This window comes from Mobula hypostoma, chromosome 5 (assembly GCF_963921235.1).
Source record: "Mobula hypostoma chromosome 5, sMobHyp1.1, whole genome shotgun sequence".
Taxonomy (NCBI): Eukaryota; Metazoa; Chordata; class Chondrichthyes; order Myliobatiformes; family Myliobatidae; genus Mobula; species Mobula hypostoma.
Window position 1 is genome coordinate 161,569,122 of NC_086101.1, and position 14,680 is coordinate 161,583,801.

At 40.9% G+C, this 14,680-nt stretch overlaps 1 protein-coding gene across 1 annotated transcript in view; it reads right to left on the reverse strand.

Moving 5' to 3' along the window:
* The window catches only part of LOC134347352 (ankyrin repeat domain-containing protein 31-like), a 68,633-nt gene that overhangs the window by 33,425 nt on the left and 20,528 nt on the right, over positions 1–14,680 (reverse strand). Inside the window, exons 5-7 of the mRNA XM_063049744.1 lie at positions 7,139–7,298; positions 4,845–4,933; positions 4,623–4,722 (exon numbers count right to left, since the gene is read on the reverse strand). Of these exons, the coding sequence (XP_062905814.1) occupies positions 4,623–4,722; positions 4,845–4,933; positions 7,139–7,298 (349 nt within the window). The remainder of the gene's footprint in view (positions 1–4,622; positions 4,723–4,844; positions 4,934–7,138; positions 7,299–14,680) is intronic.

The window sequence follows — 14,680 nt, forward strand, 5'->3', positions numbered from 1 at the left end:
GTCTTTGTTCGTGCGTAGTTTTTTCATTGATTCTATTGTGTTTCTTTATATCTAATGTGAATGCCTGCAAGAAAATGAATGACAGGGTAGCACAGTACAGCACAAAAATCTTAAGCACCTACATATATAAATATATATATATATCCAAGACTTTTGAACAGTCAAAGTGGAACAGAGAGCAACTTTGTAAATCTGACGGGAGCAAAAGATGTTGGAAATGGCAAGGGTGGTGCGCCAAAGGAGGGGTTTGAGACATGGGGCAGAGAAAAAGTACCAGGGGTGCTGCAGGTACAGACACATCTAGCCCTGAGACACCAGGCAAGGTCATTTGATTCCAAACAATTGGTTTATTGATCATTACCGAATGTCTCTCTGGTGCTTCCTGCTCCCTCCCCTCTCCCTTCCACTTTTCCCAACCATGACTCTCCTCTCCCTGCCCCTTTCCCACTCAGTCCACATTAGAAACCCATGTCAGAATCAGGTTTATCACTGCTCCTATGTGTCATGAAATTTTGTTTTTTTTGTGGCTGTAGTACAGTACAATACATAAAACTATTATAGTGCAGTACAAAAGTATTAGGCACCCTAGCTATCTATCTATATCAAACATAGAACAGTACAGCACAGTACAGGCCCTTCAGCCCACAATGTTGTGCCGACCCTTAAACTCTACCTTCCATATAAGCCCCCACCTTAAATTCCTCCATATACCTGTCTAGTAGTCTCTTAAACTTCACGAGTGCATCTGCCTCCACCACTGACTCAGGCAGTGCATTCCATACACCAACCACTCTCTGAGTAAAAAACCTTCCTCTAATATCCCCCTTGAACTTCCCACCCCTTACCTTTGTGACGACAGACCAAATTATCAGAAGATTGATGCCGATAAGAGGACAATGGGGGAACATTCAGCAATGTTAATGAGAGACGAGCGGGATTCACGAAAAGGAGACACAGTTCCGAGTATTGTCAGAGACCGGTGGCTTTGAACCCTGAACTGTTTGAAGTTTGATGGACAGGGATACCCCAGCAGGGGGATAAAAAGGGACAGGTTCGCTAAGGCAACAGACACACGACTCCACGAGGTAACGAGACCCTGGAAGCGGTGTGCTCCCACAAGTTGGTGGGAGTTTTGGAGGTCTGGTCACGGGACCAGCCATAGACGCACAGGGTAGAGAGGTACGAGTCAGCGGGAACCTGGTGTGTGTGTCCACCCTTGCCTGGGTGCTGGGTTCACCGCAGAAGAACGATCGTATCTGGAACGGAGGGGTCACAGTCGGTGACCTCAGAAGACATTACAAAGGGCTCGCCCGACTGCGAGGAATATCGAAGGTCTGTTTGGAATCCGTTTTGAATATTCATTTGCTTTCGCTCTCTCTCTTCTCCCCGCCCCAATGGCACAACAGCGATTACTGCGAACTGAACTGAACTAAATTGAACTGAACTTTGTGTCACTTGAAACTGATAATTTACCCCTAGACTGCGATAGAGCTTGATTGATCCTATTATCCTAGTTCTGTGTACATGTGTGTTTTATCATAATAAAACTGTTGCATTTATATCCTTTTGATTAGAGTACTGTGTTGCTTATTTCTTTAATAAAACTTTCTTAGTTCCAGTAATCCAGACTCCAACTAAGTGGTCCATTTCTGCTGGTTTGGCAACCTAGTTACGGGGTACGTAACACCTTAAAGCCATGTCCTCCTGTACTGAGCAGTGGTGCCCTGGGGAAGAGGCGTTGGCTGTCCACTCTATCTATTCCTCTTAGTAACTTGTATACCTCTATCATCTCTCATTCTCCTTCTCTCCAAAGAGTAAAGCCCTAACTCCCTTAATCTCGGATCATAATGCATACTCTCTAAACCAGGTAGCATCCTGGTAAATCTCCTCTGTACCCTTTCCAATGCTTCCACATCCTTCCTATAGTGAGGCAACCAGAACTGGACACAGTACTCCAAGTGTGGCCTAACCAGCGTTTTATAGAGCTACACTCTTAAACTCTATCCCGCGACTCTTAGGCTCTATCCCTTGGCTTATGAAAGCTAATACCCCATAAGCTTTCTTAACTACCCTATCTACCTGTGAGGCAACTTTCAGGGATCTGTGGACATGTACCCCCAGATCCCTCTGCTCCTCCAAACTGCCCCACTACCACTCCACTATACAAAAGTATAGACTTTTGCACAGTACTACAAATGTTAACATATTATTACTTCAATAATATATTTTCTTTGAACTTTGAAATCATAAAATTACAGTCATAGGTACTGGCACATAACCCCATTCTGTAAATGGTAATTTCTCCAGGAATGAGATACGAGTCACTGGCAGGTTAAAGCAACTGGTGGCAATTCCAGCCTGTGTATTTCCACTGGAATAATGGCGCCACAGAATTTACAACCCACAAATCAGCAACCAATCACCTGCCCCCAACTCTGACTTCTTATTCTTTGCTGTCCTTGTATCACCCATCACCCTGACCACAATGTCTGGCCTCAATTCTTCTAATCTGAGCAGTCCTGGCAATCACTGAAGTGCCCCTAGCCCTGACTCCCTGATCCTCCTATCATTAGTTATCCCCCATCTTGATGGAGGCTCTGATCTCTGTATCCCTATTTTATGACAGAAACCTATGCCTGTCACTCTGTCTATAATAAGGTTTCTAATCCCTGAATCATCCCCTATCCCTGATCTCCCAACAGCTGAAACCACACCATTCTGATTCTCTAATGCTCAAAACCACTTGACTAAAAAAATTGAGGCTCAAATGCTGAACCTACTCCTGCTCCTATTTCTTATGTTCTTATGACAGTATTCACAAGACTGCAGTTTCTTACTGTCTTGAGCAGAGCAGTTGCCATACAAAGCTATGATACATCTGGACAGAATGCATTCTAAGGTGCATTATAAAAATTTAATTTCCATAGCCTTCTGGGAAAGTAGATGCACTAGTGTGCTTTATTGGGTGCGGAAGGAGTAGCACAAGTTATTGGTGATATTTATGCCTCGGAATTTGAAGCTTGCTACCATCTGCACATTAGCACTATTGTTGCAAACAGAGGCATGTGTGCCCCCCTGCTTCCTGAAGTCAATGATCAGCTTTTTAAAAAAATGTCCTGACACTGAGCTAAAGGTTGTTGTCATAACACCATGTCACTAGGCTGTTTCCTTCCTATTTTCCAAATCATTGTATTTGAGATTTGGCCCTCCACAGTGGTGAGAACAATAAACTTGTAGATGGAGAGACTCAAGAGTAAAATCTGTCCACACAGTTGTGAGCTTAAAGCAAAAAATTAAGAGGCTAAAGATTCAGCCTTGTGGGGCACCAAAGTTGAGGATCATGGTGGAGTTTTTGCTGCCTGCCTTTACAGAGTGCACCCTGCTGGTCAGGAAGTCAAGGATATAGTTGCAAGGTGAGGTGTTGAGTAAAAGGTCTAGAAACTTGGAGATGAGTTTGCTTGAGGGCAGAACTGTGGTCAATAAATTGTAGTCTGACATTCTTCTTGTAAACATGACACCATGAATTTTTTGCATGTTCCCTTTCTTGTTGCACCTTAAACTGTTCTGGATTAAATTCCACTTATTGCTTTGCTGCCCAATTGACCAGATGATCTATATCATGCTGCATTTGAAAGCTTCGAACTACATAGCTAATTTTACATCAGGTGCAGATTTGTTTGTCATATCTCCTACACTTAACTTCAAATTAAAATATTACAAAAGTACAAGACTAAGTACTGTGCTCTGTGAAAACCCATTAGTAATAGCCTTCCTGTCACAAAAGAATTTATTGGCCATTACCCTTTATTTCCTGTCACAAATCAAAACTGCCTGCATGTGTGCTTATTTTGATACACAGGATATACTTTCTAGATGGTTGAAGCATCCTGTCAGCTATCTATTAGAAACATTAGGGAGAACACCACTTCTTTCTCTCACTGCATCACATTGAGACACTCAAAATTCCAAGTTCCGTACTTTGTATAATGGTACTCTGTGGAACTATACTTCTCTGTACTGATTTACATTGTAAGAAAATTTAGAAAACAGGATGGAAGTGTGATTGAAGAGTTTTGAAAAGACTTGTTAGAGTAAAGGAAGAAATGTGTGGCTTTGGAAAGGGAAGGCAGGGCAGAAGTAGCTGTTGTTTCTTCCAACAGTGGGAAAGCAAAGAGCATTAGGGACCAAAGGCCAGAGTCAGTGGAAAGGTGTAGGGTAAAAGCTTGTCTGAACCCCTCCATCACTAACTATCCTGCAGCAAAGTCATGGGCTTAATCATCATTGTGCATTTTCTTTTCCTGTGTCCTCTAATTCTCTTCTAAAATCCTCCCTGAAATGTATTCTCTTTCTCCTATCATTAACAACATCTGCATCTTCCAAATCCCTCCTTGATTTCTTAGACCTGCAGGTTACTGCATTCATCTCAAAAAATTTGTGTTATATTTTCTGACCCTTACACAGCACCAGTGACCCAAACCAAATTGAAACTCAATTTACTGGTAACCTTAACTCAGTATCCCTCCTCATCTGCTATAAATTTTTGATTACTCAATCCTCAATCATATGGAACCTTTTCACATTTTTTTCTCACCTTAGTGTTACAGACTCTATTATCTGCTTACCTGCATTTTCAGGCTCCTTGAGTTTATATTTAGTTATCTTTTCTTGCTTTGTTTCTATTTCATTCAGCATTATTGCAATTGATTCATGTTCGGAAATATTCTGAAATGACAGATGTTGTTTTATTCAGTAATATTTAAAATACATATGACTTGAACTGTTTCATCATTGAATTGAATAACATATTTCCAATTTCTAAAATATTTGTTTTCTATGACACTTACAAACTCTGGACTTTCTAAGTCTTTACTAGTTTGTAAAGTTGGTGCTGTTTGCTCAACATCACAAGATGCACATTCATCATGTGGAGGACCTATAAAATACATTTCACAACATTCAGAGATGTATCAAAAATAAACATGTCAATCAAGTGTCTTTGTCTTCTTGACAGCAGTATTCTATCCCATTTCATTCTAATGCATTGCTTTCACAATGCAGCAATTTTGTAAAATATACAAACAGAAATTCAAGTAAAAAAATTACAGGTAAAGATGCTTCACCTCAGCTTCACTAAGAATTTAATACAGAGTTATATTTTCTTAGACTAGCCAGCCGGTGGTGTAGTGGCATCTGCACTAGACTTCAAGGTGAGTGGTCCCGGGTTTGAATCTGGCCAGGTCCTTGCACGCTTTCCATCTGTGTTGGGTTGAGAATAGAGCTAGCAACTTGGTCTCGTAACAGACAAATGCTATAGAAACAGCAAAATTGCTGCCAGATGTGTCACAATGCACGGAAAGGAACATCAGAAGTAGACTTATCTTAGAAGTAGACGTGTCCCCGTGATAGGAATACCTGTTCAATGCACGAAACATTTATCCCATCAGATCTTTCCAAATTTAGCGAATTAGTCATTTGGTCACAAGTTGATCAAGCAAATGACAAATCTAGCTTTGCAAATGATAAAATTTCCAATAGGATAAACATTAATTCAGGTTCGCAGGTGAGAAGTTCTCAAATTAGATGGCACCAATTTATTTTACAGATCTACATGTTTGTCTTTCAACTCCTAAAAGGCAAGATGGATTGGAGCCCTTCCCAGGAAATGAGTCTCCAGGTACAGACTCTACAGTCTCTTCTTTAACATATTATAGTACCAAAAGGAACATTAAATGATGCATGCAAATTTTCATCAGTGCCCTCGGTCTGCTTCTCATTCTGTGTGTCCGACAGACTGTTGATCTGAACGGGAAGACGTTGGGTTTTAAAATGAAGAATTATCAGAAACAGATGATTAAGCACTGGAAATACTAGCACGTTCAATATAGAGGAAGTGTAGCTATGAGATTTCAGTACACTGTAGTCAAGAACCATGCAGGAGGCATCACCTATCACTGAACCTAGCCTATCCTTGCTGCTTCTAAGTCATCCTCCTCAACTAGACGTGGTGCAACCTTCTATGAACTTCCAGGTTGTGGCCAATGAGTACCGCCCCTCTGAAAGAGAAGACATTACCTGCCCATTACATGTCCTCTCTGTGGATTCCATCATTTATTTATTTAGAAATACACCAAAGAACAGACCCTTTCAGTACAATAAGCTGCACTGCCTGGCAGCTGACCTATTTACTTTCTGTTCATTAAGCTGCTGACAATTAGGGCAACAATGAAAGTCCTCCATCTCTTTTCCTGACCATCTTCTCTACTGTGCCCAGGTGTGGTTCAGGGTCCTCATTTCTGCCTATATGTAGCGCCACATTTTCTTTGGTCATACTATCACACACAGATGTAGAGGATTCTTCATTGCTGTTTCCTTAACAATTTTGCTTGACCTGTCAGGGCTGTTCGCCCAGAGCTGAACCCCCGAACCTGGAGGACTGGTGGACCACTCTTAATCTGATCTCTACCTTTTGACCTGTTTGGCATGGGTGACCCTTCCAAGAATCAAAGCATAAGGCTCTGACTCTAGACAGCATAGCTCTCCGGGTCATTGGGGCATGCAAGCTGCCAAACCATGCCAAGATTGTGGTCCTTTTGGAGGCCTAATCATAGGACAATTTATCATGACCAACTGATCTACTAACCAGTAAGTCTTTGCACTGTGGTGGGAAATTGGAGCACCCAGAGGAAATCCATGTGCTCTCGGAAAGGATGTGCAACTTACAGATGTCATCAGAACTGAACTCAGAGCGCCGACCCCTGAGCTCTAACAGCATTGTGCTAACCGCTTATGCCTCATAATTTTGAATTCCAATATTTAGTTCCATAGCACTTCACCAAAATGACTTCCCTTGAAATCTGATTTCCTAGTCTGATTTTTCAACATCCTTATTTACTAGCTGCTAGAAGAGAACATATCGAAACCATATGCTAATGATTTTATACGTCTTATTCCACTGGGCATAATCAGTCATCTGCATTTCAGACACCAGCCAACCTCTGCATCAGGCCTGAAGTCAACATCAGAACGTTGCCTGTAGTTGTCTTTTCATCGAGAATTCACAATTCACTAAGAGAAAATTCTGCATCAAGAATATTTCATAGTCTCAATTGAATCTTCTTAAACTGATAAGAGTACTAACCTGTAACCGGCTGTGGCTCTTCACAATTAGTCACTTCACTATTATGGTAAGTCTCAAGCAGATGCTTAATCTTATCATCCACAATTTCATCAAAAGCATTCTTCCCATTTTCACTCTTCTGCATGGGATCAGCTCCATTCTGAAGTAGGACTTTCACAGCCTAGAAAAATATACAAACTTGCTAAATCTTTTAGCTAACAATTTGGGGTGAATCTCCATTTTTTTCACTCAGAGCCAAATTTCACTTTTGAATGCATCAAGTTATGATCTGAGTCCTGATTTTTATTTCACTATACAGTATTTTGTGTAAATACATTACATGTGGATATTCTTAATATACCCTTATCTAACAGGTTATTATGTATTTCTTCAACCCTCATTGCATTAGCAAAACTCCATTAATCAGGAACCCTTGGGACACTGGTAATGCCAAACTATTGGATTTTCTGGTGTATTGGATTTGCCTTCAAATAAACATTTTTTTATTTCACAATTTTTACATTTCACACAGTATAAAAACAATATTTCCTCTGAGCTTCACAAGCTTAAAGTGAGTGGGAATACATACATTTCAATATCATCTCTCATTCTTCTAAACCCCAATAAACAAGAAAGGGTACTATTAGGTAAATTCTAATTTCAAATTCACTTTAATTAAATGTTTAATTATTTTAAAGTATTTATGTGTTTCTATTTTGTATAAGAACTTAACAACTGTAAAGACCTTTTTTATTCTTTTCATTGATTTTAGTAACTTAAGAATATTTTTAAATGTTAGGAATTCAGATATATTAGAAGCCTTTGACAGCATTGAAGTTGTCTAAACCTAAACCTGAGAGCTGGTTTGCCTTCTCTTTCATGCCTCACAATTATTCTGGCTCACAAGTACGACATTAGTCAAGGCCCTTCTGATCCGCAGGGTCATGCCAATTTGTATTGGGATGACTTTGGCCTATATGCTAACATTGGCATAATATTAGCCAATAGAAAAACATTGGTTCACCTCTGACAGGAAATGCTAGCTCATGAGAAGGCATAGAAGCATAGTCTATCACGTACATGTAGCTAAAAAATGAGCTATTTACTTCTATCCCATAACTAACTCTGTGCTTAAACCCTTGTAGCAATAAAACTGTAGCACTTTAAATTTTTTAAATGTTAAATTGTATATTTGTGTCTGGATTTTGTACTATTCAAGTTCACTGTTAAATATTATCTTCTTTAAATTGCTACAGTGGAGTCTACTATTCCTCCCTCCCTTTGTCCTTATCTTTACTATCAACTTTACAGGCTGTCATTGTCTTTGCTATCAACTTAATCAAATTCAGCCCAGGCTAATTTGATTAGAATGACTAATGCATACTAATCTCCTCAAAAAATAGCATTTTTCATAAGTTACTGAAATAATTAAGTGCACATAAAAGATTGTTTACTGGGGAGTAATTAGAGGTACAACATCAAACAGGGGTGAAAGATTTTTCAGCTGCCCCTGCAGATGCCAGTCAAGGAAATAAACCTTGGCTCCAAAAACACTTTTAATGCCTCACCCACAGTCACAACCAAATTCTCAACATCCTCAATCAGAGCTTGCTCTAAGACGATAAGACATAAGAGCAGAATTAGGCCATCTGGCCCATCGAGTCTGCTCCGCCATTCAATCATGGCTGACACCTTTTTTCCCCTCCTCAACCCCAGTTCCCGGCCTTCTCCCCGTAACCTTTGATGCCATGTCCAATTAAGAACCTATTAATCTCTGCCTTAAATACACCCAACGACCTGGACTCCACAGCCACAAGTGGGAACGAATTCCACAGATTCACCACTCTTTGGCTAAGGAAATTTCTCCGGATCTCTGTTTTGAAAGGGTGCCCCTCTATCCTGAGGCTGTGCCCTCTTGTCCTAGACTCTCCAACCATGGGAAAACATCCTTTCAAGTCTACTCTGTCTAGGCCTTTTAACATTCAAAAGGTTTCAATGAGATCCCGCCTTCATCCTTCTGTATTCCAGTGAGTACAGACCCAGAACCATTTGTCTGCTTAAAGACAGCCATAAAGCAATAAACCCGAATGATCCCAATTAAATTAAAAGACCAACACCCAAAGCGCAGAGAAAGAAAAAAAAACAAAATACATGCAAACAATAGAAGCAAGCAACAACATTCAGAACTAAAGTGAGTCCACAGCCCCAATATTGGCCAATTGCCTGGACCAGCCAGAGCAGGCCTACAGCCTCAGCTCATCATACAACATCATCTTCATCATCAGGTGCCATGCCCAGTTTGAGCTTTGACTGCCATGGCCCACACACTCCTGTTTCGGGTCAAGTGGATCAATTCATTGGTATTCATTTCCAATTCTCTGCCTGCTATCTCCATCATTTCTCTTTGTCTTCCTCTTGCTTTCTTCCCTTCAATCTCTCTCATAATTACCGTGCATTCTAACTCCTCTTTCCTAATCACATGTCCAATGAAGTTACGTTGCCTTTTCGTTATCTCATACATTATTTCTCTTTTTGTGCTTGCTCTGTTCATGACATCCTCGTTAGATATTCGTTTCGTCCATGATATTCTTTGCATCCTCCTCAAAAACCACATCCCTGCTGCTACAATTCGTTTCCTCATGTTACTAGTGTTACGTACCCCGTAACTGGGTTGCCAAACCAGCAGAAATGGATCACTCAGTTGGAGTCTGGATTACTAGAACTAAGAACGTTTTATTAAAGAAACAAGCAACACAGTAATCGAAAGGATAATAAATGCAACAGTTCAGCAATGATAACCACACATGTGCACAGAATTAAGATAACAGCATCAATCAAGCTCTATCGTTGTCTAGGGGTAAATGACCAAATTTAAAAGTGACTCAGTCCAGTTTAGTAGTTCAGTTCAGTAATCGTTGCCATGGCGATGGACAACGTGGGGGGAAGAGAGAGAGAGAACAGGAACAACTGATCATTCAGCACGACTTCACTCACAGACCGGCGATTTTTGGGCGGGTCCTTGGTGATGTCACCTGAGGTCACTGACTGTGACCCCTCCTCCAGATGCGGTTGATCCTCTGCAGTGAACCCGACACCCAGGCAAGGGCGGACACACACCGGGTTCCCGCTGATCGTACCTTTCCACCCTGGTCGTTGTCTGGTACTTCTCACCCACTCGTGAGAGGCGCACCGCTTCCAGGGTCTCGTTACCTCGGGTGGCGTGTGTCCTGCCTTAGCGAACCTGTCCCTTTTTATCCCCCTGCTGGGGTATCGCCTGTCCATCACTTCAAACAGTTCAGGGTTCAAAGGGGGAGCCACTCCAGACAGCTCTCTCTCTCCCACGTCCCTTCATTACACATCTCTAGACACTGTTCCATTGTTCCTTATCTCTCCTTCCCCTGAGGGCAGGTGGCAGACCAACTGCTGATGCCACTGATGCTAGCCCAGGCCAGCAAACATCTTAATTTTATGTGTATTCTCGTAACACTAGATATTGTCCAACATTCTGAGCCATATAACATAACTGGATAAACATAACATTTCAGTACTCTGAGGCGGGTTGTCATGCCTAGTTTAGTATTGGTCAGTATTCTCTTCATTCTTGAAAAGGTGTCTTTTGCCACCCCTATTCTTCTTTTGATGTCCAAGTCGCACCTCCCATCTGACGTCACCCAGCTTCCGAAGAAGCAAAAGTTCTTTACTTGTTTTATGTCTTTCCCATTTATTCTCAGCCTGCAGATAGGATTCTTCTTCTTTTTGGAAATCACTATACATTCTGTCGTTTTGCAATTGATAGATAGACCCATTTTTGCACTTTCTTCAACAACTGTATCGATTAAGTTTTGTAGTTCTTCCTCCGTACTTGCAATTAACACAGTGTCATCGCATATCTGAAATTACTGATGTTTTCACCGCCAACTTTGATTCCCAAGATGTCTCTTATTTTCTGTAATATTGTTTCATTGTACACATTAAATAAATCAGGGGAAAAAACACACTGTTGTCTAACGCCTCTCTTGATTTTCGTAAACTGACTCACTTCTTCATCTATTCTTACAGCAGCAGTTTGTTCCCAATACAGATTTCTGATTAGGCGGAGATCTTTCGAATCTAGATCTAGAGTTTCCTGTAATATTACAAATAATTTATTGTGCTTCACTTTATCAAATGCTTTTGTGTAGTCGATAAAAGAAAACAAACAAATCTTTTTGCACTTGAATAACCTATTCTGATAGTATCCTTAACATCAATATTGCGTTTCTTGTACCTTTGTCTTTCACAAAGCCATGTTGTTCTTTGCCTGTTTCAGCTTGTATCCTACTTTTAGCTCGTCATCAAAATTCTTAGAAGTATCTTGGTGATATGACTCATTAGACTTATGGCCCTCTGTAATTCACATTCTATTGCTCCAGTTTTCTTAGGAAGAGTGATAAATACTGATTTTTTCATCTCTTCTGGTATTATTCCAGTCTCATAAATGTCACTGATTAAATCAGTAAGTTTTTCATTCCATAATCTTCAAGGGCAATAATTTGTTCTATTACTAATTCATCAGGGCCTGCTGCCTTTCCTTTTTTCATCTTATTTATTGCATTACAAACTTCAGATTTTAAAATACTTGGACCTTCAATGTTTTTCTTAATTTCTGGTTTTTCGCCTCGATCGTCTTCAAACAATTCCTAAATATACTCAGTCCATCTGTTCATAATCTCATCTTTTCCCATGATAATGGTACCGTCCTTTGCTTTCAAACATCCACCTGAAGAACAGAGGAGCTTTTTACCAGGGATATTCTTGATTTGTTGATGTAACCTTTTTGGATCAGTAACAGGGATTCTTTCTTTTGCTCACATTCCTGGTTTAACCATTCTTCTGTGGCTTTTTGACATAAGCTTTTAACTTTTTTATCTAAGGACTAAAGGATTTGCTTTCTTCCATTTCCTTTCTTCCATTAGATTTTTGATTTCATTTGTCATCCATTTATTCTTTGTGCTGTTTTCTTTTTTAGGAATCACTGACTTTGCTGATTCTACCAAGGCATCCTTTAGAGAGTTAAATTTCATTTCTACATGATTGCTATCATCTTCAACAGATTCTATTTCTAGACTTTGAAATCTATTCCTTACTTCAATTGTAAATTTTTGTCTTAAGTTTTCTTCTTTAGTTAATTGCAAGTAGTCAAGGGATTGTTCAGGTTTTTGCCTCTTTAGTTTTTTTAAGTTTTACTTTTTACATGACATACTACTGGGTTATGGTCACTATTACAGTCTGCACCTGGATATGTTTTGCATTGAGTCAATGAGCTTCCAAATCGTTGGTTTATAGTAATAAAGTCAATTTGATTTCTAGTGTTATCACCTGGACTTTTCCAGGTCCACAAGCTCCTTGGATGGTTTTTAAAGTAAGTATTCATAATGACCTGATTATTCATCTTGCATCATTCTACCCATTTCTCACCTCTTTCATTTCATTCCCCTAGTCCAAATTTTCCTACGGTATTTCCATCAGCACCTTGTCCTACTTTAGCATTTAGATCTCCCATGACAATAACAATATCTTGAGATTTGCATCCATTCTTTACTTGTTAAAGCTCTTCATAGAATTTATCTACATCTTCATTTGTTCCATCTGTTGTTTGTGCTGTTACGTACCCCGTAACTGGGTTGCCAAACCAGCAGAAATGGACCACTCAGTTGGAGTCTGGATTACTGGAACTAAGAAAGTTTTATTAAAGAAATAAGCAACACAGTACTCCAATAGTGAGGATATAAATGCAACAGGTTAGCAATGAATAAACACACACGTACACAGAACTAGGATAATAGGGTCAATCAGGCTCTATCGCAGTCTAGGGGTAAAATGTTCAATCACAAGTGACAGAGTTCAGTTCGCAGTAATCACCGTCGTGCCGTTGGGGAGAGAGAGCGAATGCTGATATTCAAATCGGATTCAACAGACCTTTGATATTCCTCACAGTTAGCTTTCGGGCGAGCCCTTTGTAATGTCTTCTGAAGTCACCGACTGTGACCCCTCCGTTCCAGACACGATCGTTCTTCAGGGGTGAACCCGGCACTCAGGCAAGGGCGGACACACACCAGGTTCCCGCCGACCATATCTTTCCACCCTGTGCGTCTATGGCTGGTCCCGCGACCAGACCTCCAAAACTCCCACCGACTTGTGGGGGCACACCGCTTCCAGGGTCTCGTTACCTCATGGTGTCGAGTGTGTTGTCTTAGCGAACCTGCCCCTTTTTATCCCCCTGCTGGGGTATCGCCTGTCCACACACTTCAAACAGTTTCAGGGTTCAAAAGGAGCCGGTCTTGACAATATACAGACCGGTGTCTCCTTCCGTTAAACTCTCTCGTCTCTTAATTAACATTTACAAATGCTGCTCCATTGTCTTTACTTATCTCTCTCTCCTGAAGACAGGTGGCAGATCAACTGTTGATCCCACTGGTGCTAGCACAGGACAGTTAACATCTTAGTCTTCACTAAGGAGGACATAAATAATCTTCCAGAAATAGTAAGGGACAGAGGGTCCAGTGAGATGGAGGAACTGAGTGAAATACATGTTAGTAGGGAAGTGGTGTTAGGTAAATTGAAGGGATTGAAGGCAGATAAATCCCCAGGGCCAGATGGTCTGCATCCTAGAGTGCTTAAGGAAGTAGCCCAAGAAATAGTGGATGCATTAGTGATAATTTTTCAAAACTCGTTGGATTCTGGACTAGTTCCTGAGGATTGGAGGGTGGCTAATGTAACCCCACTTTTTAAAAAAGGAGGGAGAGAGAAACCGGGGAATTATAGACCGGTTAGCCTAACGTCGGTGGTGGGGAAACTGCTGGAGTCAGTTATCAAGGATGTGATAACAGCACATTTGGAAAGCGGTGAAATGATCGGACAAAGTCAGCATGGATTTGTGAAAGGAAAATCATGTCTGACGAATCTCATAGAATTTTTTGAGGATGTAACTAGTAGAGTGGATAGGGGAGAACCAGTGGATGTGGTATATTTGGATTTTCAAAAGGCTTTTGACAAGGTCCCACACAGGAGATTAGTGTGCAAACTTAAAGCACACGGTATTGGAGGTAAGGTATTGGTGTGGGTGGAGAATTGGTTAGCAGACAGGAAGCAAAGAGTGGGAATAAACGGGACCTTTTCAGAATGGCAGGCGGTGACTAGTGGGGTACCGCAAGGCTCAGTGCTGGGACCCCAGTTGTTTACAATATATATTAATGACTTGGATGAGGGAATTAAATGCAGCATCTCCAAGTTTGCAGATGACACGAAGCTGGGTGGCAGTGTTAGCAGTGAGGAGGATGCTAAGAGGATGCAGAGTGACTTGGATAGGTTGGGTGAGTGGGCAAACTCATGGCAGATGCAATTTAATGTGGATAAATGTGAAGTTATCCACTTTGGTGGCAAAAATAGGAAAACAGATTATTATCTGAATGGTGGCTGATTAGGAAAAGGGGAGGTGCAACGAGACCTGGGTGTCATTATACACCAGTCATTGAAAGTGGGCATGCAGGTACAGCAGGCGGTGAAAAAGGCGAATGGTATGCT